Source organism: Podarcis filfolensis (genome assembly GCF_964270895.1).
Source record: "Podarcis filfolensis genome assembly, chromosome: 15".
NCBI classification, from domain to species: Eukaryota; Metazoa; Chordata; class Lepidosauria; order Squamata; family Lacertidae; genus Podarcis; species Podarcis filfolensis.
The window spans coordinates 41110154-41137578 of record NC_139618.1 but is presented as its reverse complement, the minus strand read 5'-3'; the positions used below and the strand labels follow the sequence as shown (position 1 = coordinate 41137578).

Here is a 27425-nt window from a genome sequence, read left to right as displayed (position 1 = left end):
TGATGAAAAAGGGGGAAAACTAGAAACTGGGTAGAAGGGGTAATGGAATTGAGTTCCTGGAAACAAGGTAAGAGGAGGGGAACTGAGTGGAATGTCTGGAAAGGAGATGAGTTATATTGTGTAGGCAGGCTATTTCTTGGTTCACGCTGAGGAACGATTTTTAAATGCCTCCTGGGATAATAGTGAGAGCTGCCCATGGAAATCAAATGGAGGCAGCCACAGTTTTGGTGCTTCTGGGAAGAGGCACCAGAGTGCCGCTGCTGCTTTAGCCAAAATGACACCATCTCTACACAAGAGAGAAGGCGTCATCATGGCCCCAAACAGCTGAATGAGAACTGAGCATGCTCGCTTCTCAGAATGCTGGCAGACACTGGTTGGGAGCACATTTGCAGAGCTGTCCTTACTTGCCCACAACTGACATCATGCATGACATCAGGGGTAGTGGCATAGGGAAAACTGCCTGGTGGTCCACATTAAGACCTGGAGAATGGGAAAGAGGTGTCGCTCAGGGTTAGAGCATCTGCTTTGCGTGAAGAAGGCTCCAGGTTTTGTCCCTGGCGTCTGCAGGTAGGACTTGGGGAAAGGGGCCTGTCTGTGTAGGTAAGACTGAGCAAGATAGATCAATGGTCGGACTCAGCGTAGGGCAGCTTCCTGTGTTCCTGTGTCTAGTTTTTAGAGTGAAGGGATTAACTTTCTTTCCCCACTTCCTTCTTGTATCTTGCAGGGTGCTGCCTTGAAGTATTTACCGAACATCATCAATGATGTGAAACTGGTATTTGATCCTGTTGAACTCAGGTAGCTATAAAACATTTTCTTTTCCTCTTTTCCTCTTCCTGCTGTAGGCCAGACAAGATGGATTAGTAGTTGCAGATGGACAAAGTGATAGCCATGCATTATAGGATATTTTAAAAAAAAAATCTATTGGATGGAAAATCCACCAAAGTTGTCAAGAAACTTTCTAAAAACCAAAGTGTGTGTGTGTTGATGAAACAGTTTTGGGCCCTGTTCTGTTGTTAATGAGCCCTTATAGGATTGACTTCATAGCACTCTGTAGCTGGAATTATGCAGGATAGAATTCTCATGGGGATTTGCCTTCAGACACTCACTCCCGCCGATGGTGAACACATGTGGTGAGTGGCAATGGGAGAGTTAAAATGGTGCCCCGGAGAAGGAAGACATACCCGCATATTTGCAGTGGAAGGATGCAGGCTTGCAAAAGCACAAGAAATGTTTTAAAAGACATGTCCGGTCCCCCCATGTTTTAGTAAATTAGTAAGGAATCCTCCTCATTATCATACCCCACCCATCTGACTGGGTTGCTCCAGCCACTCTGGAAACAAACCATCCCACTGAAACAAAATGGCCCCTTGGCCATGCAATATTGAGTGTATGTTGGGGGGGCAACAGAACAGGTAGGAAATAGTGGGGTGCCTTAATTGGTGGGATGGCTGTGTGGAATCCTGAAAAATCCTGAGCACTCCTTCTAGGGGGAGGACAATACACTGCAACATAATGTTGCAGCACCTGCTTGTTCCTTCACTCTTCGCTTTCTTGTAGTGAGTCAGACTATTGGTCCATCTAATCCAGCTTTCCCCAGGTTTCTTATCTCACTGAAAATGCTGGAGATGGAACCCGGAATCTTCTGTGTTCAAAGCACTTACCACTAAGCTATAGCTCTTCAGCAACCATAATCGCCATGGGTTGAATGTACTCTGTGACATAGATGCAGTTTTACATGTGTGGCTTTATGCTGCCTAATTTTGCATTTGTGGTCATCAGAAAGGGGCAGGAGCTATGCAAGGCAGCAGAGCCCATTCCCCTCTTCTCCCTTCTGATGCTTCCCCAAGCATCACATATTTGCAAGCCTGTTTTCACCACCTTGAGGACTAGAAGGGTGATCTTATTTTTTGAAATGGTAGCTGAATATGAGGCTACTGAATTCTGTGATTGCAGAAATTGTGGGATATACACATCCCATGTTATGCGTGTCCAGCACAAATTAACAGTAAACAGAAGTGAAACATGTCCAAAAGCAGATATTCTATTGTAAACTGCTTTGTGATCTTTGGATGAAGGGCAGTAACGTAATGTAATTAATTTATTAAAGAAGAAGAAGAATAGAAGATTCAGTAAAAGCAGATGTTTCAAGCAGCTTAGCCAAGCCTGATGTTAAATGAGAAGGCAGAAACCCTTCAAGGTCGCCAGTCAATCTGACCAACGTAAACGTCAATTTTTGGTTTAGCAAAAGAGCATAGTAGCTTCTTGAAACCCCAAGTATAGAATGATACATCCTTCCAGGAAGGGGAGAAGTGCCCCCCAACTCCCATATATACAGCTCAACAGTTCAAACATTCTAGGTTAACTGTTGCTGGTCTGATGGTGGTCTGCTTAATGGTACATAGAAGACACAATGCACTAGCGTTAACTGTACACTAGATGGCAAGAACATAAGAATCTGTGAATGTGTCCAAATAGTAAAATTGGCAAATATTATTAGGATAAGAGAGGGAAGACGAGCTGATAACAATTTTATTGAAAGAGGGAGCCCCCTGAGGCAAAAAAATCACGCAAAAATGCGGAATCATGTACACTGTCCAGGACGTTGTAAAAACACCATGTACCTTAAAAAAACCGGAAATGTAAAACCATGTGCATTCTTTTTTCTTTGTAAATCTGTGGGTCACAATATTTTCTGTTACTTGTCAGAATGTCTAAATATTTTTCTAAAAACAAAACAAACAGTACACAAAAATCTTAATCTGAGACTATCTTGCTGCTTTTATTACATGTATGTTGGTTTAAAATTGTCTTTACTGTGTGTTCTGATTTTCATTTATGCAAGACCACCAGGTTTGATGGATGTGATAGAAATCCTTGTAATAAATAAGCAAATCTGCAGCTGAAGGGAGTGCTTATAATGTTAATGGGGCCAAAACTGTTCCCCCCCCCCCCCGCTTCCCAGTGTCCTCTTTAGCAAGTTCATCCAAAGCATCCCAGATAACCAGCTCGTCAGACAGAAGCTCAACTGCATGACAAAGGTTGTGGACAGTGACCTATTCCGTCAATCCGGTGAGTCTCTCTTTCTCACTTCCCACCCAGTTTTCAGGTACTCCTTTATTTTTATCTGCAACATTTCTATGCAGTTTTCTGGGCATATCACAAATAAAAACAAAGACCATGAGGTGTAAAAAAGGGACATAAAACTTACAATATAAAGCCAAGGGGGGGGGGGGGATAAAAACAGATTAAAGCTCATAGTAGAAGATAACAACAGTGCAAAAGATACTGAAAAGCACTAAGCATTTATGTGTCTCCCTATCTGTCTGGAAAGCCTGGGTATGTAGAACTTGGCTCTGGAGACAACAGTATAGATGCCACATAAGACGTTTTTAGGGTTTTTTGGCTAACGCATTGAGACCCAGGGGACCAGTTCATGTAGGGAGCATTGCAGAACTCCTTGGAGGGAAAGTAGAGCATCTGCTTTGCATGCAGAAGGTTCAATCCCCAGGATCTCCATGTGATATTGTGGCACTTTTTATCTATAGTTTATTGGGGTTTGCACATTGTGACAGTAAAACAGTACAGCCTTGTATTCCCTGCCCTACCTGATTCCCCTCCTGCCTTCGGCCCTCTTGCCAGTTGGTGGTACATTTTCATTCCTGATGTTCAGTTGGTTGGCATGTTATGCAGTGTTGAGATGCTCAAATAAGGGTTAGAATGAATGCATTTAGATGTAGCCTTAGATGTGGCCTTGGTTGGCTCTTCCTGTCATTGGCTCTGACTCCACCTTCTGTTGTGCTCTGTGCCTTCTGAAGCCCCACCAGTCCCAATGGGCACCAACCACACTAGGGGACAGAGTGAGTTTTTTCTTGGTGATCTGATTGTCCTTGGTGTTGCAATGCCCTCTCCCTGATAACATCTAATTGGAACAAGATTAACCTTTCCCTTGCAGCACCTGGGATGACCTTGCATCTATTTACTTTGCCTTGCAGAGCAGACCACAATGCTGGATTATGCCTCCCAGCTAATAAAGTTTATCTATTTGCTTGCCTGAAAACAAAGCATTTTGATGGTTCAGTGCTGGTAAATTGATGAAAAAGAAAAATATTTCCTGTTGCAGCCTGACTCGTATTCTCGCAAACAATAGTAAATTGTCACACATTGTTTTATTTCAAAATGCTCTGTTGTTCATATTTAATGGTACATTCGTAGCATTTATATTCTGCCGTTTGGATTTTTTGTTCATACAGAATTAATGAATCCTGTGTAGTTTGGTGGTCTGGTTTCTTATTTTGTTAACGAAGGCTCTATTTTAACTGATGATTAGGTTATGAATCACATCTGCGATACATGAATGGCTCATGGCAGTGGTCTGTTTGCATGAGTCGTGTGATAATGGAGACAGTTAGAGGGCAAGTTTCCATTAGCCAGGAATTGCAGGAATTTTTGCTCATAGAAACTATATTGCCTTTGAGTCGTCTGTGAGTAAACTCAGATTTGTGAGTAGCCTATTGGTTTGAGCAATTGCTTTGCAAAACTCAGAGCCATTTCAGATCACGAATTAACTCTTAGCCTATCAAAAACAGAATAGACCTATAAAGTTCTGAAATGTAGGCAAGTAGTGAAAACCACACTTTGGTAAATATTGACACATTGCAGTTACACAAAAGCTAGCAGATCCTATGCAGAACAGCTCAAGGCACTGAGTAGAAATTTGTGAAAACTGGGCTGAGTTATGCAGATGCTGATGCATTGCACTGGTTATGTAATTGTTATAAAGCAGCCTTCCCCAATCTGATGCCCTCCAGATCCTGTTAGCCATTGGCCATACTGGATGGGGATGTTGGGGTTTGTGGTCTAAAACATCTCATCGAATCATAGAATTGTTGAGTTGGAGGGGACCCAAGGTTCATCTAGTCCAACCCCCTGCTATGCAGGAATCTTGGCTAAGGCATCCATGACGGATGGCTACCCAACCTCTGCTTATAAACCTCCAAGGAAGGAGGGCCAAGAGAGACCATTCCACTGCTGAACAGCTCTTACTGTCAGAAAGTTCTTCCTGATGTTTAGTCGGACTCTCCTTTCTTGTAACATGAATCCATTGGTTCAAGTCCTACACCCTCCAGAGCAGGAGAAAACAAGCTTCTCCATCTTCCATTTGACAGATAGATGGCTATCATATCTTCTCAGAGTCTCCTCTTTTCCAGTCTAAACATACCCATCTCCTTCAAACACTCCTCATAAGGCTTAGTTTCCAGACCCTTGATCATCTTGGTTGCCCTCCTCTGCACACATTCCAGCTTGTCAACATCCTTCATCAATTATGGTGCCCAGAATTAGACACAGTATTCCAAGTGTGGTCTGACCAAGGCAGAATAGAGTGGCACTATTACTTCCCTTGATTTGGACACTAGACTTCTGTTGTTGCAGCACTAGCTTTTTTGCTGCTGCATCACACTGTTAACTTGTGTTAAGCTTGTGGTCCACTAAGACCCCAAGATCCTTTACACATGTACTGCTAGTAAGCCAGGTGTTCCCCATCTTATATTTGTGCATCTGGTTCTTCCCACTTAACCACAGAATCTTACATTTGTCCCTATTGAAATTGTTAGTTTGGCCCCATGTTTCCAATATGTTAAGGTCATTTTGAATCCCGATTCTGTCTTCTGTAGCATTATCTACCCCTCCCAGTTTGGAGTCATCTGCAGATTTGATGAGCATCCCCTCAGTTCTTTAATCCAAGTCTTTTATGAAGACATTGAACAACAACGGGCCCAGGACAGAACCCTGAAGCACCCCACTTGCCAACTTTTCCCCAGGATGACGAGGAACCATTAATGAGTACTTTGGGCATTTGGTCAGCCAGCCAGCTACAAATCCACCTAAATGTTACCTCATTCAACCCACATTTTACCAGTTTCTTCACAAGAATGTCATGGGGGACTTTGTCAAAAGCCTTGCTGAAACCAAGATACACTATATCCACAGCATTTCCCTGATCTACCAAGCGCGTAACTCCATCAAAAAATGAAATGTAATTTGTCCAGCATGAGGGCTTTGGGGGGGCTTTTTATAATGAGTGTCAAGGTATGTGTGTGGTGAGGTGTGATGCATAATGGACTATATCAAATTGTCTTGCATTTATTAGACTTTCTGGAGCGGACTCGGAGCGGGTTAATGTTATCGTAGGGTTGCATCCAGCATTGGTTATACTCAAGAGTTGAGCCCCTGAAATTAATGCTCAATTAATGGGCAAGACTAACTCAATTTAAATGGATCTATTCTCAGTAGAAGTTGATGGGATATAACCCATAAAGTCCCTTTTCTGTTTCTCAACAAATGTATGTTTTTCTGGAAAGTTAATACATTCATAAGTTCAAGCACACATCACCTGATGTGTGGATCCTCTATTATATTTCCCTATTGTGTTTCACAGAATGCCGAGATGTTCTCCTGCCTCTGCTCGTGGACCAGTTAAGTGGTCAGCTGGATGATAATTCCAACAAACCTGATCATGAAGCTTGTTCACAGCTCCTTAGCAATATTCTGGAGGTTTTGGATCGGAAGGAGGTGGTGAGTATCTGAATGACTGTGATTTCTTTATTTTTCAGAAGAAGGACTATTGTCCCAAAGCAATACTGAAGGAGCCCACAGCTTAATAGAACAGGTTCTTCTATGCATCTTAGCTATAATCACTGAATGGCTGAGCAGTGCAGCAGGGAAGGGCAGAAGATCACAGGGAGCAGAAGTCAACTCAAGACTATGGAGAGGGAACAGGATCTTGCTTAAGTCATCTGGTGGGCCAATTTAGGCCCCTGGGCAAGAGGTTCCCCATCACTGGATTAGGCCAACACACACAATTTGAAAAATGAGATTAAACTATAGCAATCAAGGACCGACCCATCAGCACTATATATTTAAAGTGCTATTGTATGACTTTAACAGTTATGGCTTCCCCCAAAGAATGCTGGAAGTATAGTTCATTAAGGATGCTGAGAGATGTTAGGAAACCCCCTATTCCCCTCTCAGAGCTACAATTCCGAGAGTTCCCTGGGGAAAAATGATTGATTGTTAAAGTACTCTGGGAACTGTACCTCTGTGAGGGTGATGGGGGAGAGTGTCTCCTAACAACTCTTGGCACCTTTAACAAACTAGGCTTCCCAGAACTCTTTGGGGTGAGAGGGCCAAGTGATATAATAGTGTTTTAAATATACAGTGTAGATGTGGCTTTAAAAAAAAGTTAACTTCCTTTGTCAGTGTGATCTGGACTCTCCCTCAGTCCCATTTCAGGTAAGTCACAGGAGGGAGGATAAGAGAGAAGAGGACAGGAGCAAAGGTTGTTTGTCTTGTTCCTTAGGGATGTGGGAGATATTCAGTTAGGATTTTCATGTGATTCTGCCTGATTTGCACATTCCAAAACACTGTGCGAAGCACACCTCTCCTTTGAATTCGCACTTCTCAGGATTTTGCAGTACAGTTCTTCAACCAAGTAACCTGTATGGAAGATTTTCTGTTAGGAGAAGGTGCATATGCTTGGTACATACACTGGTGGAAATGACTAACATATGAAATGTGTTGCATTTGGGGGATTTGCTTGCAAATATGTGTGCATTGGGCAAAATCACATGCAAAAAATGTGTATATTTGGAGAAACTGTCACTAAACTGTTGACGAATTTTCAAGAGGACTTTTGAAAAGAATGAATAAATCTCAAATTGAGAAACTGAATGAAATTGTCTGATTCATCCATCTCTGCTGGTGGCTGAAGACTTCTCTAGAACCTCTTGTGATGAATGTCTAGCCAGTCTGTTTCTCTGCAAGAAGAATCCCTGTGGAAGGTGTTGTGCCAAGATTCTGTCTAAACAGTTTGTGCTTGTTTAATATCCTCAGGGACCCACGGCAGCTCACATCCAGCTGATTATGGAGCGCCTGCTGAGGAGAATAAACCGGACAGTGATTGGAATGAGCAGACAGTCTCCTCACATTGTGAGAGCAGTTCTTTTGACTCAGTGGCTTTTGTTTTGATGTGCACGTCCCTTGTTTTGAAACTTCAGCAGTCTGGAGCCTACCCTCTGGGCAGACCTTTTACTCAATGTGTGACTGTCCTGTTGTGATGTAGTGATGGTTTGCCCACACCTGTGCTCTCATGAAGTGGCCTTTTCTGATGAACCCATGGCAATCATGCATGTTGGCCATCACTGGTTCAGACGTGATGGCCAAACATACCTTGGGCTCACACTCTCCCTACCTTCCTTCCCTTTCTGGTAGAGTTTCCTGTGGCATATATTGTTGCAATTGAAATCATTCAACCCCATTGCAAATCAGGTTTATTATCAAAATTTACAGACTTTCAGATGTTTGCAATGAGCAAATCAAACAAAAGCAATTGAAATAGTTCAACACAATGCATGCTTTAAGTGGTTTCTCCAAATTCAGCTGAAAATTCAACTTATGCTGACTTCTACAGTCTCACTATTATTCAACCCCCTAAATAGAATTTCTCACAACAGCACAAATACAACAGGTGTTTTCTCAAGCATACCTGATGTGCTTGAGCTGGAACACATGAGATACCTGAGGTGGCTAGGGGTTTGCTAAGTGTCAGATTTGGCTGCATGTTAGAAATATGGCTAAGTCAAGAGAATGGTCCAAGAAGGTAAGAGAAGAGATCATCGCCCTTCACAAACAAGGAGCAGGATACAAGAAGATAGCAAAGGCACTGAATGTTCCTAGAGACACCATTGGAAGCATAGTTTGCAAGTTCAAAGTTAAAGGAATAGTGGTTACACTACTTGGATGAGGCAGAAAAAGGAAGTTATCTGTGGCGGCAACCAAACTTCTGAGAAGGCAGGCTGGGGAAAAACCCTCACGTGACTGCAAAAGAACTGCAGCAAGATTTGATGGCAGCAGGCACTGAGGTTTCAGTGAGCACAGGGAGGTGCGTACTAAATGCAGATAGTTTCCATCCCAGAACTCCAAGACATGCACCACTACTGACCCAAAAGCACAAGAAAAGTCAGCTCTGGTATGCTCAAAATCAGATAAATAAGCCACAGAAACCACAGAGTTTCTGTTCTGTGGAGCAATGAAACAAAATTGGAATATTTCTGTCCCATGAATCAGCACTATATCTGGAGGAAGAAGAATGAAGCCTATGCAGAAGAGAACACTCAGCCTTCGGTGAAGCGTGGTGGTGGCTCGATGATGCTCTGGCACTGCTTTGCATCCTCTGGCACTGGAAACTTGCAGCATGTGGGAGGCAGGATGGATTCATTGAAGTATCAGGAAATCCTAGGAGGAAATGTAATGCCATCTGTGAGGAAGCTGAAGCTTGGGTGTCATTGGACCTTCCAGCAGGACAATGATCCCAAGCATCCCTCAAATTCCAACAAGGCTTGGTTGCAGAAGTCCTGGAAGGTTCTACAGTAGCCGTCACAGTCACCTGACTTGAGCCCCATAGAAAATCTCCGGTGGGATTTGAAGATGGTGGTTCCAGCATGCAGACCCAAGAATGTTGCTGAACTGGAGGCCATTGCTCATGAGGAATGGGCTCATATTCCTCAGGAACGCTGCCAGAAGCCGCTGTCTCGTTTGCAGCAGGTCATAGCAGCTAAAGGCTGCTCTGCTAAGTACTAAAGATGTTTGCCATGAAGGGGTTAAATAATAGTGAGACTAGAGTTGCATTTTCAGCTGAATTTGGGGAAACCACTTGAAGCATCCGTTATGTTGAGCTTTTTGAATTGCTTTTGTTTGATTTGCTCATTGCAAACAGCTGGCAGTCTGTAAATTTTGATAATAAACCCAATTTGCAATGAGGGTTGAATAATTTTGATTGCAACTGCAAATTGGTCGGCACAAAGCACAGTTGTCCCAGAACGGAATTGGAATCTATAGTTTGACATGGGTTCCCAATCCTGGGTAGGAGGCAACCTATGGTTCATGGTAAGCTTAGTTTACCAATTTCAGGTTTTGTGACAAGTTACAGTTATTGCGGAGTAACTGCGTAAGAGAATCAGAGCATGTGAAGAGGGCAGGGGGAGCGACATATGTGAGTCATAGCTCCCGTGGCTAAACCATGATACTGAGCCTGGGACTGGCGGCTGCATTCAGATGTCACAATAAGCTGTGGTTTATCATGGAGAGAAACCTATCCTTTCATTGCAGCTTAACCCTAAACTGTGGTTAATCTTAACTATGTTTTGTTTTATTTAAAAAAAAACACACCTCACAAGCCATTGTTGAAGTTGGCTGTTTCAAACAAACCATAGTTAGTACTAAACAGTTTGTCTGACCTTCTCCAAGGAGGCTGGGGGAGCAGGTGAGTCCACTTGTTTCCATTACGATAAACCATGGTTCTTTGAGACATCTGAGCACAGGTATTCAGCCCCAGTTCCAGGTAAACTGCATTCCTCCCATGTATACTTATCTCCCCACCCCCCGCAAAACTAAGTAAGTTGCTGGATTTCCAAGAGACCAAATGTCTCAGGTAACTTCTCATAACACAGTTGTGGGGCCTGGACAACAGTTTTGAGTTTTCAAGAAGCAAACTTACAACACATGCTGGAAAAAACCAACAAACCTAAAAGTGGCTATAAAAGTAAGCCTTGGCAGAACAGAAACTGCTGGGGATGTTCTGTATGTCTTCAGAGCAGCTTCACCACCCAAGCCCCATACAGACATTTGAGCTTCTTTTTTTTTTTTAAATAAATTTTTATTAGAGTTTTACAGAAAAGAAAAAATAGAAATTCTCAGAATAAAAAACCATAAGTTACAGAAAAGAGAAACACAAAAAAATACAAAGAAAAAATTACAACTAATTAAAAAAAATTAAATTTAAGCAAAGAAAGAAAAGAATAAAACAAATCCATTTTTCCCAATGACCTCAGATTCATATGCTTATGTTCTTGACCTCCTCACGCCTCCCCCCTTTTGTATTCCCATTTAGATATTTAATTCAGCAAGTTCTTACCCTTTTTCAAATATTTAAACTTTATACCATAACATATTCTATATCAATATTTTCAACCAATCATCTTATTAACTTTTGTCACTAATTACCACTTATTACCAATCCAAGCACAGTTTCAACATTCATTAATTTTATAGTATTTCTGAAGATAGTCTTTAAATTTCTTCCAGTCTTCTTCCACCAACTCTTCTCCCAGGTCTCGGATTCTGCCAGTCATTTCCGCTAATTCCATATATTCCATCAGCTTCATCTGCCACTCTTCCAGGGTGGGTAGCTCTTGTGTCTTCCAATACTTTGCGATGAGAATTCTTGCTGCTGTTGTTGCATACATAAAAAAAGTTCTGTCCTTCTTTGGCACCAATTGGCCGACCATGCCCAAGAGAAAGGCCTCTGGCTTCTTAAGGAATGTATATTTAAATATTTTTTTCATTTTGTTATAAATCATCTCCCAGAAAGCCTTAATCTTTGGGCATGTCCACCAAAGGTGAAAGAATGTTCCTTCATTTTCTTTACACTTCCAACATTTATTGTCGGGCAAATGATAGATTTTTGCAAGCTTGACTGGTGTCATGTACCACCTGTATATCATTTTCATAATATTCTCTCTTAGGGCATTACATGCCGTAAATTTCATACCTGTGGTCCACAACTTTTCCCAGTCAGCAAACATGATGTTATGACCAACATCTTGTGCCCATTTAATCATAGCAGATTTAACGGTTTCATCCTGCGTGTTCCATTTTAGCAGCAAGTTATACATTCTTGAAAGTGTTTTAGTTTTGGGTTCTAACAATTCAGTTTCCAATTTTGATTTTTCCACCTGGAAACCTATTTTTTTGTCCAAATTATAAGCCTCTCTTATTTGAAAATAGTGCAGCCAATCTCGCACCTTATCTTTTAATTTCTCAAAACTCTGCAATTTCAATTTATCTCCTTCTTGTTCCAATATTTCCCAATATTTCGGCCATTTGGCCTCCATATTGGACTTTTTCAGTGCCTTTGCCTCCATTGGTGACAACCACCTTGGGGTTTTATTCTCCAATAAGTCTTTATATCTTAACCAGACGTTAAACAATGCTTTCCTGACAATATGGTTTTTAAATGCTTTATGAGCTTTAACCTTGTCGTACCACAAATATGCATGCCACCCAAAAACATTGTTAAAACCTTCTAAATCCAAAATGTCTGTGTTTTCAAGAAGCAGCCATTCTTTCAGCCAACAAAATGCGGCCGATTCATAATAAAGTTTCAGGTCCGGCAGGGCAAAACCACCTCTTTCTTTAACATCAGTTAGTATTTTAAATTTTATTCTGGGCTTCTTGCCCTGCCAGACAAATCTAGAGATATCTCTCTGCCACTTCTTGAAACAGTCCATCTTGTCTAAAATTTGCAAAGATTGAAACAAAAATAACATCTTTGGCAATACATTCATCTTTATAGCCGCAATTCTGCCCAACAAGGAAAGCTTCAGGTTTGACCATATCTCTAAATCTTTCTTCACTTCTAACCAACATTTCTCATAATTATCTTTAAATAAATTTAAGTTCTTAGCAGTCATGTTAACCCCCAAATATTTAACTTTCTTTACTATTGTTAGGCCTGTCTCCTTCTGAAACCTTTCTTTCTCAATCGGTGTTAAATTTTTCTCAAGAACTTTAGTTTTTGACTTGTTCAACTTAAAACCAGCCATCTGCCCAAATTCTTGAATCACTTCCAAAACTCTTTTCGAACTAGATTCTGGCTCCTGTAATGTTAAAACTAAGTCATCTGCAAATGCTTTCAATTTATATTGCTTAGCTCCGACCTGAATGCCTTTAATCAAACGGTCCCTTCTAATCATGTTCAATAGTACCTCCAGGACTGAAATGAACAACAATGGGGAAATTGGGCAGCCTTGTCGTGTACCTTTCTCTATCTTAAATCCCTCTGTCACCACATTATTAACAATTAATTTAGCCTTTTGTTCTGAATAAATTGCACTTATACCATTTTCAAACCCTTGACCCACCCCCATCCCCTGAAGATTTTTCTTCATAAAACTCCAAGAAATGTTGTCAAACAAACCATAGTTAGTACTAAACAGTTTGTCTGACCTTCTCCAAGGAGGCTGGGGGAGCAGGTGAGTCCACTTGTTTCCATTACGATAAACCATGGTTCTTTGAGACATCTGAGCACAGGTATTCAGCCCCAGTTCCAGGTAAACTGCATTCCTCCCATGTATACTTATCTCCCCACCCCCCGCAAAACTAAGTAAGTTGCTGGATTTCCAAGAGACCAAATGTCTCAGGTAACTTCTCATAACACAGTTGTGGGGCCTGGACAACAGTTTTGAGTTTTCAAGAAGCAAACTTACAACACATGCTGGAAAAAACCAACAAACCTAAAAGTGGCTATAAAAGTAAGCCTTGGCAGAACAGAAACTGCTGGGGATGTTCTGTATGTCTTCAGAGCAGCTTCACCACCCAAGCCCCATACAGACGTTTGAGCTTCAACTCTCATCAGCCCCTGCTAGCACAGTGCTGGCCAGAGTTGATGGAGAATTCTAGTCCAAACATCCATAGGGCCCCAAGGTGGTGAAGGCCGATGTTGACCAAGCATTTGGGGTGGTGAGTGGTTTGCATTTTCTTCCCCCACCCCATCTTTCCCCCCAATCAGCTTTAAGAACTGACTTGTATCGCTCCACATCTTAAAAAGAGCTGTGCTGGATCAAATGAAAGCTCCATCTTAACCAGCAACTTGATACTTTTGTGAAGCCCACAAGCAGAACCTCATACCCTTTTCAGTCACTTCATCTGCTCACATGTGCTCATTTGACAAAGGGTTTGTTTTTGTTTGCAGGGTAGCTTTGTCGCCTGCATGACGGCCATCCTGAGACAAATGGATGACTCCCATTATAACCACTACATCAGCACGTTCAAAACCAGACAAGATCTTATTGTAAGTCTGACTGTATTTTGATGTGGGAGGAGGATGTTACGAAGCTCATGCCTAGTGGGTCTCTAATCTTTGTCTTTTGAAAACTGGGTCCTTTTCCTTTGTGCAGCGCCCTGAGTTGTGATCAGAGGTGCATATTTTCTAAGAGATACACAGTGTGGTGGTTAGTTGAGTTTAACTGCTTAAGAATCTCAGGTTTCTTTAAACAAATAGAAAAAAAATTAAAGTCAGGTTTCTAATCCGTTAAAGTTATGTAAATATGCTTTGAAAGTATGTGAGTCACACCTGTTGAAATTGCAGTAACCAGGAGGCATAGCTGAATAAGATTTCTCAAGGCCTAGAACGGGGTCGGCAATAACAGAAGGTACCAGACTCAGCCCTGATTGGAAAGACCTTAGACAGATGCTGCCAGTCAGAACAGACAGTACTGAGCTAGATGGACAAATAGCCTGTATGAGGCAGCTTCTTGTGTTCCTAGCCCCTCTTGCACAACTAGCAGAAACAAAATAAACTATGCAAAATGCTTTGCGTAAATATGACTGATTTCATTCTCTGGTTTAATACTGGTCTTCCTTTCCTTTCCTGCCTCCTAATCCTTTGGGGTATCTTTCATTCAGTCTTTGGCTGGCTCAGGGCCTGAGCACTGTGGCATGGAAAAACCAGTAAGGAGAGCAGTTTGGAGACTGGCATATGTTTATGTTCACTGGGTGGGGGGGAGAAACTGGGAGTGGCGTTCTGTCTCTTCCACCGTGGAGCTCTGCCAAGAGCTCGAAGGGCTTTGACTTTATTTGGTCTGATGGGAAGCTGGCAGATTTTGAGCCATCGGGGTTGGCTTCCAGAAAATGAAGTTGTGTGTTTATTACTGTAAGGCCATGTGATCCGTTTGCAACCAAATCCCCAGGCCATTCAGATCTTAAAAGCTGTGTCTGTTGAGGTTTTCATTTCAGAATTTCCGCATTCAGCTCAAGTTACTCAAAAGCTCCTTTAGTGTAGAAGGTCTTAGAAAACCATGTGGGAAGCTCACTTGGGAAAACTCAAAGGCTGCCGAGGAGGGTTTTATTGCAACCATTTACAAATATATCTGATGAGTTTGGCTCCCAACATTTGCCCTTCAAGTCAACTGCAATGTTTGGGTTCACTTTCCCATCAGGCACTATTAAAAGTTGCCTTATATCGCTCTTCCCCAACATGGTGCCCTCCAGCTGTTTTGCACTACCACTCCCATCAGACACAGCCAGCATGACTGTATATACCATATATAAGTATTTTGGCCAAGAAACCAGTTTTTAAAATTCGTTGGAGCCCTTTTTATTTGTTTAGCATTGAATTTATATCCCACCTTTCTTCCAAGGAGCTCAAAGTGGTATATGCTGTTCTCCACCTCCCTGTTTTACCATTCCAACAACCCTATGCTGTCGGTTAGGCTGAGAGACTGAGCCAGTGAGATCATGGCTAAGTAGGGACTGGAACCCTGGTCCTCGATGAACAACTACTATACCACACTGTAAGCCAGTTTCATACTAAATCTCACACAACCTTAACAATTGAAATCTTTTTAGTAGCCCCAGGACTTGCCATCAAGTCAAGCTGTAAGGTCTAGTCGTTGCCGACTCTGGGTTTGTGGCGCTCATCTTGCTTTATTGGCCGAGGGAGCCGGCGTACAGCTTCATGTGGCCAGCATGACTAAGCCGCTTCTGGCGAACCAGAGCAGCGCACGGAAACGCCATTTATCTTCCTGCCAGAGTGGTACCTATTTATCTACTTGCACTTTGACGTGCTTTCGAACTGCTAGGTTGGCAGGAGCAGGGACCGAGCAATGGGAGCTCATCCCGTCATGGGGATTCGAATCACCGACCTTCTGATCGGCAAGTCCTAAGCTCTGTGGTTTAACCCACAGCACCACCTGCGTCCCAAAAAAGAAAAGTAACTTGATGCAAATTACTTCTCACAGTGGCAGTAACATACAGTTGCCACAGTCAATATACGGGTCATGTTACCAACAAAATCCAATTACAAATCTCAATATTATAAAAGGTATCAGACAAACATGTCCATAGCTCAGTTGGATAGAGCCTGGTGGTGATAAAGCCAAGGTTGCAGGTTTGATCCCTGTAAGGGACAGCTGGATATTCCTGCATTGTGGGGGTTGGACTAGATGATCCTCAGAGTCCCTTCCAATTCAATGATTCTATGATTCTAATTCCCGGCCACCCACCCATTATTCTCACACAGGTTAGGATTTTATTTTTTTTAAAAAAATGGAGTAATAAGGGAAGGGTGGGGAATCAACCAAGGACAAGTGCAGAGTCGCTTTTGGAATTACTGTTTTTATAGCCTTGCTTCCAGACCTGGCCAGAGTGTGCAGACTAATTTGCAACCAAGTCTTCAACCAAAGCAGGTCTCCCTGTTGCTCAGACTCGCAAGCAAATCTTGCCCAGAAGCCTTCATTCGCTGGTCAAGTATGTCATCTGACCTGTGCTGACCATTGAGAGAAGGAGGTTTCCTTGGCTGATGTAGCTTTTCTCCCTGTAGTTCCTTATTTAGCCAGAGCAGGGTTACTGGTGCAAAGCCTAAATCCCCTTCTGCCATTTCTTGCATCATCAGCTGAAGACCCCCTGCAAGGCTTCAGTCTTGATTGACAACCAAAATTTGCACCTAGGTTGTCACACTTGCCACACCTCTCTCTGTTTCCATTAGTCACTTTTCTTCTTGGAATGTTCTTAGTTGCTTAAAATGTTTATATGCCTCTTTCTTTTAGCAATAGCTCAGATTACATTTGTTCTGTTGGGGCACGGGTAGTTCCTTAATGGGTATTTATAACAATTGCATATTGGTCAAGAGGAGCTGTTAACATTCGGCAGTTGTTCCTTTGATTCCAGCACCCTAGATCTGCTGAGAAATGTTGCCATCTGCAGGAAGCAGGAATTCCTGAATGTTTGAGCTGTGTGGTGTTTGTGTACATGTGCTGATCAGGTGAACAGACAAAAATCAACAGCGTAGCATCCAGATCCTACCCATGGGTTGTATCCGATTCCAGTCCTTCCTACTCAGAGTAGACTCATTGAAATGAATAGATCTGGTTCAGTTAGGCCATTAATTTCAATGAGTCTACTCTGAGTAGAAATCAGTTGGCTACAAGCCCATCTTTCCTGAGCAGGAAAACCTCACTGAGTCCAGTGGGACTTATTCCCTCGCCAGTGTGCATAGGATTGTGACTACAGATTAAGAAATTCTCTCCAAGCAAGTTTTGCAGAGCTACCTTTTCCAAGCAGCTGTCTTTCATCAGTGATCAGAGAGGCCAATGTCTAGCTCATCCTTTTGCACTTAAGCAAGGTGATAAATCTTTAGTTCCTTGGGTCAATTTTCTTTTGAAGAAAGGCCGAAGGATCATTGATTGATGTCACCATTTTGGAAGCGCCAATACATGGCATGTCTTGAACCTGGGAATGGTTCATTAAATCAGCCATGTGTCCAGTCATGACTTAAATAGCTGTGATGATTCTAGAGCAGATTTCTGGAACCTGGTGCCCTCCAGATGAGTTGGACTCCAACTCCCATCATCCCTGCTAGCTGGGGCTGGTGGCAGTTGGAGTCCAGCTGGAGAGGATCAGGTTGGGGAAAGTTGAACTCAAGCCACTAAATGTTGGCCATTTCGAAAGAAACGTTTTGAGTCCAAAACATCTGGCGGGCACCAGGTCCAGTCTACTTCGTTCACAATCCATTTTTGGCAATAATGAGAACAATAATAATAGCTTACAAAGGAATAGGTGTGTGTGTACTACGGGCACTTCGTGATTACTGTTAGTTAGGACTCAGATTGCTTTGGTGGTATGGAGTGCTTTCCATCCACTTTGACTAATGGCTCAGCTGTGACCCTATATGGACAGGAATAGCCTAATTTCTGTTGTCTTCATTCTGGTAGCCTCCAGATTAGATTACTGCAATGTGTTTTATGTGGGGCTGCCTTTAAAGTCAGCACTAGCAACCATTTAGTTTCTGAGCCAAATTCAAAGCTGGCTTTGACCTATAAAACATTATGCAACTCAGGAACCAAGTACCCCAAGGATTGGCTCTCCTCACATTAACCCAGATCCTACATTAATCAGCTGAAGCCCTAATCTGTGTGCCACCTCCATGGGAGGCCCAGAGGGTAACAACACAAGAACAGACCTTCTCAGTGGTGGCTCCCTCTTTGTGAATTCTCTCCCCAGGCAAGCATGAGTGTCACCATCACCAGGCCTCTTAACCTTCCTTTGAATTCACCCAGGCCTCTTGACTTTCCTTTTCTGCTTATCTTTTAGTGGGGCTGAACTGGATCTATTATTTTCTATATGTTATTGAGCATTTTATGTAGATTCTGATCTTGTTTTTACACCTGCTTTTAACGTTTGATTTTGTTAGTTGCTTTGAGCTCAGCTTTCAGAAAAAAGCTGTTTTGCTGGCAATGTGACAGGGAAAGAAATTCACTCTATCAGGAAGACAAGACGCACTTTGCTGACTCCCCAAATCAAGCTTGGACACAGTAAAATAATAGTAACCAAGTCAATATACACACAGTGGGGTTTTTTTTTAATCTCTGGGAAAATTTCATTCCTATGTAAAATTAACAACCATTCACTTGTAGGCCTTCTAGTCCAGACATGGGTTCCCCACATCTTCGAGTTAACATTATTAGTCTGTTAATTCTTATCTCTGTGGTGCCCTGCGTCTCCTGGAATTCTGTACATCAAGCATTGATTTGATAAGGCTTAGCAATACTTCCCTTAGCAAGCAGCCAACCCCATCAATCCTTCTGAAACAGTTTCATTTTCCAGTTCTGTAACAGTGCTTTGGTCCCAGCCATACACCTTTTTAATGAATGACCACCTTGTGAGGGTCCCTGTGTCTTGTCTTGGGCTCTATGGTCTTGCTTATTTATTGTTTATTTACAGTATTTATAGCTTGCTCTTTACTAAATATTTTCAATACTAGAGTGGGGAACAAAGTAAAACAGTATACAAAATCATGTAAACAGGTCCAATGAACAACAATGTCACGATCCAATCATAAGGTAAATCAGCATGACTACAGTAACAAAAAAATAAACAAATGTAAGATATTCAAACAGAATTAATCAGAATAAACCACTCATGGTCTTAGAAACAGTTCCCAGCCACTGTGTCTCTCTCAAACACTGACAACAGCCTTATTGTTGGGCTGCTCTTTAAAAATGAGCCAACCAACGCGTGGGATGTAGTCATGTTTTTAACATACTGTGTTGACTGGCCTTTGGTTGATCTGCATGTTGACAGCAGACACTGTGTGCTCGGTCCAGCCACACACAGGTACCCTGTATACAAAGGAACTTTTCTCCATCAGAGTTGCTGCATTCTCTCATAGGCAGCTTTCCAGGGGCTGAATGCAGTTGTGAGTGCAGCCGGGGAGGGGGCTGGAAAAAACTGCTGGTGTGACCCTTAACTTTGAACAGTAGGCTACATTGCAGTGCTGCAAAAGTTCAAGGTTTCTGCACTGAATACTCCCCATCCTCCATCCAGGCAAGCAGAAAGCATTGTCACAGTTCAAGGACTTTTCCCAGCCAGGCAAAAGCACTGGAGGAGGGTGCAGTTCAGAACCTGTGAATGGTGTAGCTTGGGGAGGAGGGATGACCATAGAATCATAGAGTTGTAGAGTTGGAAGGGACCCTGAGGGTCATCTAGACCAACCCGCTGCAATGCAGGAATCTCAGGTAATGCATCCGTGACAGAGGGCCGTCCAACCCCTGCTTAAAAACATCCAGTGAGGGAGTCCGTTCCACTGTCAAACAGCTCTTGCTGTCAAAGAGTTCTTCCTGGTGTTTAGTCGGAATCACCTTTCCTGTACTTAAATCCATTGCTTCAGTTATTACCCTCCAGAGCAGGAGAAAGCAAGTTTGCTCCATCTTTCATATGACAGCCCTTCAGATTTCTAAAGATGTCAGGAATCATATCTTGATTCCTGAAGGTCAGGTAGAAACTGCATTGCCCCCCCCCCCCGCCATGCATGCACACCACACACACACATCCCTATGCTATAGGGCCTAGTAGAACCTTTCTCTTCCCACCCCCCACATGCTCACTCCATATACATATGCCAGGCTGTTTGAGAGAATTGGGGGTGAGGGGCTTGTGGGGGCCTCTTGCCTTCCCATGCAGTCCTTCTCTCCAGTCAAGGAATATAAGCTCTCAGATTGTGCTGGCTAGATGCACACATCTAAGGGAGGCGCACACAGGCCTGACATTCCTCTAATGGCCTGGCATGGTGCCTGCCCAGGTGCCTATTCTGACATACCCAAGGGGAGAGGAGTCAGGGCTGGGAAATTGGCTGAGGTTCTCCTGTTATGGACCAATGCACAGCCCCACCTCCACTGCGTTTTTAAAACCAAGCAAACATTTCCCCAATGCACCACAGTTTCCCAGTGGCAGTGCAGATGTTTGACTCTGACCTGACTGAAGAGTTTTGACCCCCAGATGTGCAGTGCCACAGATAAGGTGGCAATTTCCTCTTTCCTCCTTAGTTCTCAGAGCAAGGAATATTGGGAAATTGCTTGGCAAGAGGCGGGCACCTTCCTGGTCCCATGTTTGGCGTTGATGGTGCCCAGGGGAGCACGCTGGAACACAGCTGTGTGACCTTTGCAAATGTGTGGCGCTTGGCAGTGTTGGGAGACAACCCTCCCTTTTTTACAGGCATCCTGTACGCTGTGCCCTTGCTCTGGGGATCTTAAGGAACGCAATGGAGACTTTTTGTGATCTTCCTGTGTTGGCACGGAGTAGGCAAAGGCAGCCAGCTGTCTTTTGATTTATTTCAAAATTGACAGTTTACTACAGGGAGTGTCCCTACTACTGTTGGAGTCTCTGGGTAGTATCCAGTGTTAGTCATACTCAGAATAGGCCCCTTGCAATTAATGGACGTGACTTACTTAGGTTCATTCATTTCAGTGAGGCTGCTCTAAGCAGAACTTATTTTGAAGACAGTCACCTTTCCTAAATCCAGTTTATTTTGCAGTGCAAGATCTTTGACTTTTTAAAAATCTTCTTTTGTGGCAAATGGCTGAGAGGGACTGGCTGTTCTGAGGTCCTTGGGGTTGAGAAATAAAATGGACTATCCTGTATAAGAGCATGGGCAGCTGACCAGAATACTGAACAGAAGCACTCCATGCTGCAACATTTTGCTGCAGGCCCCACTACCTAAGTACGCATAAATGTATCCACAAAGTCCACACACTGCATCTCCTTGGGGGACCTTGAAGTACACAAGCTCTTTTTCCTGCACATTGACCAGCCCATCATAACAACAAGCATGTCACTACTATTAAAAAGTAATTTTGTTATTTTCGACCGAAAGACAGGTCTGTGGAATAAAACCTAGAGATTTACAGGACATCTTTCCCTAGATTTGCTATCAAGATGTCATTTCCTGGATTTGGACTCATCCCCATTCTTTTGAGATGTACAGGAATTTGTCCGCTGGTATAGATTCTGGGCTTATATAACTCCCTTCACCCTTTTTAATTGTTTTCCTTGCTTTATAGGATTTCTTGATGGAAACCTTCATCATGTTTAAGGATCTGATTGGCAAGAATGTCTATGCAAATGACTGGATGGTCATGACCATGACACAGAGCAGGTAAAAAGTCTGTTCCCATACTTGATTTAGACGTTGTCTCCCCCCCCCCCCAAGATGGGAACATGGGGGTTTAATTTATTCATTTAGCGCAGCGCATAAAGCTGTGACTTTTTTCACATTCATAGAAGCCATGTTAGAAATGCTTAAAGATTTAACCTGAACCTAAGAATGCTCTCATATATCTCTGCCACATGTAGCCATTTTGCCGCTCACAGAGGTTTGAATAAGGCAGGGATGGAGGGGCATAGAAGAGCTGTGAGGATACGTGGGGCTTGAAGGAGCTGTGAGCCAATGGGATGGGGGGGTGAGGTGAAAAGGGAGTGGGTGGGGCTTGGCAAGGGGGGTGACGGACAGCTGAGCCAGACCAGAGTCTGGTGATGCAGTGCCTCAGAATTCCACCAGAGGGCTGGAGCCTCTCTCTGATTGGCTACCAAGAGGTGGGTGGAGCCAGCGCTTTGGGAGGGAGAATAAAAGGAGCCGATTCTGAGAAAGGATTCAGATGGGGAGATGGATTGAGGGAGAGAAGGAGAGTCAGGGATAGTTCAGTTCTGGTCTGTGTGCGACAGCCACTCTGAGGAAAATATCTCCAGCTAGAGAAAGGAGCCTCATAACTTAGACAGGAAGACATTGTGTGGTGTCTTGGGAGAGTATTCAGAGAGGAGTGAACTGGGGGGCTGAGTTGGGGGAGGAGAAGCTGTGAGGATACCATCTCCTTGGGTCTCATGTCAGTCAGGAGGGGAGAGATCTTCTAGGAAGAGAAGAATCGAAATCCAGTCACAAGGGGTGGGGGAGGTCCTGGGTCTGTTATACTTCTAGAGGTACCTCAGGAGTGGGAGTGAGAAGAGTTTGGGAAACAGACAGAAAGTTCCACCTTCTTTAAGAACCAACGTATTACGCTGTAACATCTACACAACAACTAAGTTAAAAACTGAAGTGAAATAACTGGAAATATGCAGAGTATTTACCATCTAGTCTAGAAACCCGTAACATCTGAGGAGTAATAACTTAAAATAAGCAACTGAAGTTTAAAAGAAGTTGTGTACAGTGGTACATCGGGTTACATACACTTCAGGTTACATACGCTTCAGGTTACACACTCCGCTGTATTTACTACCTTATTTAGAAGCCTGTAATATCCACTAGATTTGGTATAATTATTAGTAAGTTAACTGTTCCCTCAAATAATTTTATCTCCTGAAACAGCATTTGTTTTTCCAGCTTTGTTCTACATAATAAATCTTTGTTACATGTTCATCTGCCTGAGTGTCCCAGGTATCAAAGTTTTACCTCACACAAAAACTACAAGTTGACCCATGGTGATTATGGAGTGCGCAGAGGGGGTTTGCCGCAATTGGTAGTGGAGGTGGAATTGCTGCAGGGGGGTTAGATGTTCAGCTGGAGGGTAGGGGGTAGGTGGGGTTGGTGAGCAATGTGAGCAGGTTGTGCATGCTACACTGATATTTTATAAGAGTATATGAATCCTTTAATAAATAAATAAAAATGACTGATTGACACCATTACTTGGGAAAATGTGTGAGGCAAATCACATCAAATATCTTGCAAGTGCCATGTGGGCCACCACCTATTATTTTTTTTACCAGGATGGGTGAGAGATTTGAGCCTCTCTTTTTGACATTTTCTCATCTGTACGGACTTTACTTTTCCAGGATTTTCCTCCGAGCCATAAACCAATACACCTCTGTGCTCAACCGTTTCTTTCTCGATCAGGCAAGCTTTGAACTACAGGTAAGGATGAAATGCAGTCCTGCTTTGATCATGAATGCTAAAAGTCTGAACCTGCAAACACCTCTTGTAAAAGATGTTGGCGATGGCCATTTGAAATTGGATTCTCAATCAAAAAAAGGTGCCAAGGTTGAAAGGTTGGATGGTATTTAGCTGTTTGGCTCAGAAAGAAACACCTGCCTGAAGGTAGGGATGGAGGAAAACTTTGATTTGTCCAGATCTTTAAATGGGACTGACCTAATTCACACCTCCCAGACCAATACATGACTTTGAACAGCTGGTACCCTAATTTTAGGGTTGTGGGTTCAACCCCACATTGGGCAAAAGATTCCTGCATTGCAGGGAGTTAGACTAACCTTGGGTCTCCCATCATCCCTAGCTAGCAAGTGGTCAGGGATGATGGGAACTGTAGTCCGAAAACAGCTGAATACCCAAGGTTGGGAAACACTGGACTGGATGACCCTTGTGGTCCCTTTCAACTCTACAATTCTAGTTCTGATTTCATACCTCTAACTTTTGTGATACAGTTTTCAGCTCAAAAACATAGCAAAATGTGTATTTTTATATTGTATTTATTTAGACAGTTTCTATGCATATACATCTGTGTGTGTGTTTAAAGCAGGATATAACTTATTTTAAAACTTCATAAATTTAAAGATCTAATATAAAAAAATACCAGGAAAAGTCTGCATAATGGAAAACCATGATTATTTTATTTATTATTATTACATTTATACCCCTTCTTTCCTCCAAGGGGCTCAGGATGGTGTGCATGGTTCCACCCCTCCTCATATTATTAGCAGAACAGTCCCATGTGGCAGGTTAAGCTGACAGACAGCGACTGGTCCAAGGCCACCTAGTGAGCTTTATGACCAAGTGGAGATTTGAACTCTTTTCTCACAGGTCCAGCAATCTAACCACTACACCTCACTGACTCTTAACTAAATAACAGCTAAATGGAGTATCCTCGTAAACATCAGGAAAAAATCAATATACACAAGGCCGGACCTTGGTAATATGGCCCCCTGTGCAAGGCCAAAATCTGATGCCCTCCAGCCCTCCCCTCTCCCAAACTAAGGGAAGCACCATGCTTTGGGAAGGAGGTGTGAGGCTCTGGCAGGGTGCTAGAGCCCCCTGCCTCTTTCCCAAAGCTGGGTAAGTGCTAACTAGGCTTTAGGAAGGAGACGGGAAGGTGCCCCATGGCCCCTGCGCCCTGTGTGGGGAAACCAGTCGCACTGCCCTAAATCCACCTCTGAATATACATGAGAATTGATTCTAAAGAAATACAGTGGAAGCCCCACATTTTAGCACAATGTAAATAACAAATCCACAAAAGAATAACAACTGAAATATCAACTTTTTGAAATAATGCCATTAACAACTAGGCAAAAGGAAAAGAATAACTTGCTCTTTTCGGCCCACCAATCAATCACTCAGCTGAACAAGCCAATCCCTTTATATTTCCAAGCCCCAACACAACAATAAACACAATTTAATTACAACTAAAATGCTGCTCAGTTCCACTCAAGCATATCCTTACATTATCAGCACACTCGCAACCAGCTATAAACCAATATACTCAAACAGCATGACCGCTGGTTGGGAATGATGGGAGCTGTGCTTAAGCGGCATATGGCTGCCCTGACAGTTTCCTCATCCCTGCTCAAGGTCTGAGACTTGTGACATCTGTCCTGTGCAGTGTTTCAACCATGTTCTTCCTCTCCTCCACAGCTGTGGAATAATTACTTTCACTTGGCAGTGGCCTTTCTTACCCACGAATCTCTCCAGTTGGAGAGCTTCTCCCAGGCTAAACGGAGCAAGATAGTCAAGAAGTAAGTTTTCATGTGAGTTTCTCCCCACTGTTGAACTTACTGGGGACACATTTTGCACTTTCAGCTGCATGTATTGAAGGAGACAGATGTATCTGTAAACGTGTGGCAAATACGTCCTAGGGAGCTTTGTCCAATTGTCACTCTCCAGTGTGCATCCGCTGTGGTTTTTATAAGCACAAGTCATGCCTTCAGGCTTTATGGCAATTGCCTTCCTCTTTCTACCGCTCCTCTCTCTCTCTGGATCCAGGATACACAAATCTTACTTGATCAAATCAGTTTTAAAAATTAAATCGAGTAGTGACCAGTGCTCACTAGGACTTTTAGGACAGGGAGAGCAACAGTAGGTGGCGCCTGGGCCACTGACAGGCAGTGTCATTTTGTCCCCATTCTCCTCCCTTCTGAGTTTTACAATGGGCAAAACTGAGAATGAGGCGCAAGCTGCCAGGCAGGGCCACCCGCTGTCCTGGTTGGCAGTAGGAACTCGGGCAAGGGGCTGGCTGAGAACAGGCTGAGGTTGATGGGACACTGCCGCATTTCTTCTAATGAACCAGCCACCACTGATTAAATCTGTCTACATTTATGGTGCCGGAGGAGACTCTTGAGAGTCCCATGGACTGCAAGAAGATCAAATGTATGCATTCTTAAGGAAATCAGCCCTGAGTGCTCACTGGAAGGACAGATCCTGAAGCTGAGGCTCCAATAGTTTGGCCACCTCATGAGAAGAGAAGACTCCCTGGTAAAGACCCTGATGTTGGGAAAGAAGGAGGGCACAAGGAGAAGGGGACGACAGAGAACGAGATGGTTGGATGGTGTTCTTGAAGCTACCAGCATGAGTTTGACCAAACTGCGGGAGGCAGTAGAAGACAGGAGTGCCTGGCGTGCTCTGGTCCATGGGGTCACGAACAGTCGGACACGACTAAACGACTAAACAACAACAACAATACATTTGCATATGACTGCAATAGTTTTGAAGAAAAAACACATGCTCACATTGCTTTTGGTGTCTGCCTATGTTGAAGCAAGCGCCGTCTTAGAAGAGGCATTCTCTTCCTGTGTTTGTAGAAGTAGGGGTAACATTTCTTCTAAAATGCCACCTGCCACTTGCAGTTTTTACAAGTAAAAACATTGTTTGTTTGTTTTTAGAAATGGCTTGTCTGCAGATAGTACATATCTGAATTGATCCAAAAACGGGGGTGGGTGGGGGTGGGTATTTGATTAACTCCACCTTCCCCAACCAGATTGGGGTCCTCCAGATGTTCCTGAGCAACACCTCCCTTCATGCCTGACCATTGACCATTCTAGCTGAGACTGAGTTGGGACCAACAACAACTGGAGTCCTACCTTTAACTCCAAACTGCTACCTGGGGTTCACTTTTAGCTTAAAAAAATAATAATCAATACAAGATACAGCAGAGTGTCTCGTGACACTTTAAGATTATCTAATTATCGCAGGGTGAGCTTTCAAATATCAGGGAATAACTAGATGGTGTGGCTAGGAAAGCTATATAGGGTGGGAGTCGGGTGTCTCAGAGCCACAGCAGGCAAGGAAGAGATTAAACACCCCATGCACCACAGTCCTAATGGAAATATCTCCCTCCACCACTCACACCTTTCCTATTAATTATTCTTTGTCCCTATCAAGTGAGACTCTTGGCATCATATCAAGCTTATCCCTTAGAATCTGCCTCCATCAGATGTGTGGAGCGTTTCTCCTTTAATCTTTCCGCTCTCTTTCTAGTCATCCTTTTTTTAACAACAAGTAAAAGCAAGACCATGGTGCATCACACTTAGTAGGAGCACAGCCTAGCAATGGGCTCATTGCCCACAAGCTGAAGATCTGTGCTTCATGGCAGGGAGGGAAACATGTGGCCTTCCTGATGTTGCTGGATTAGCCTTCCCATCAACGCTGACCATTGGCTGTGATGGCAGGGGCTGATGGATATCAGAGTCCAGCAACTTCTAGAAAGTGAATGTGGCCTGGTTATTGCATTCATTGCTTTGGACCTCGCTTTTTCTCCAAGGAGCTTGAGGTGGTGCACATGGTTCTCCCTGTCTTCATTTAAGCCCAATTTAAGCTGAGAGGCAGTAGCTGGCCAAAGGTCATGCAGTGAGATTTGTGGAGGGGTGCAGATTTTGAACCCTGGTCTTCCAGGTCCTAGTCTGACACTCTAACCACTATACCACACTGGTGTAAGCATGTTTTGATATATATGCCTGGATTCCTGGTGAGATCAAGACCACTCTGTTCCTCCAATGGTTCTTTTGCTGCTGCCCTTAGTTACAGTTTGGCTTAGTGTGCCATCCAA

The 27425-nt window shown here is 43.2% G+C and overlaps 1 protein-coding gene across 2 annotated transcripts in view; it reads left to right on the top strand.

Annotated features, from left to right (window-relative positions):
* The window catches only part of DOCK5 (dedicator of cytokinesis 5), a 145138-nt gene that overhangs the window by 83816 nt on the left and 33897 nt on the right, over window positions 1–27425 (top strand). For both annotated transcript variants that reach the window (XM_083588262.1, XM_083588263.1), the window contains exons 24-31: window positions 725–795; window positions 2963–3069; window positions 6437–6573; window positions 7891–7986; window positions 13808–13906; window positions 21450–21544; window positions 23212–23290; window positions 25019–25119. In XM_083588262.1, coding sequence (XP_083444388.1) covers window positions 725–795; window positions 2963–3069; window positions 6437–6573; window positions 7891–7986; window positions 13808–13906; window positions 21450–21544; window positions 23212–23290; window positions 25019–25119 — 785 coding nt within the window. The remainder of the gene's footprint in view (window positions 1–724; window positions 796–2962; window positions 3070–6436; window positions 6574–7890; window positions 7987–13807; window positions 13907–21449; window positions 21545–23211; window positions 23291–25018; window positions 25120–27425) is intronic.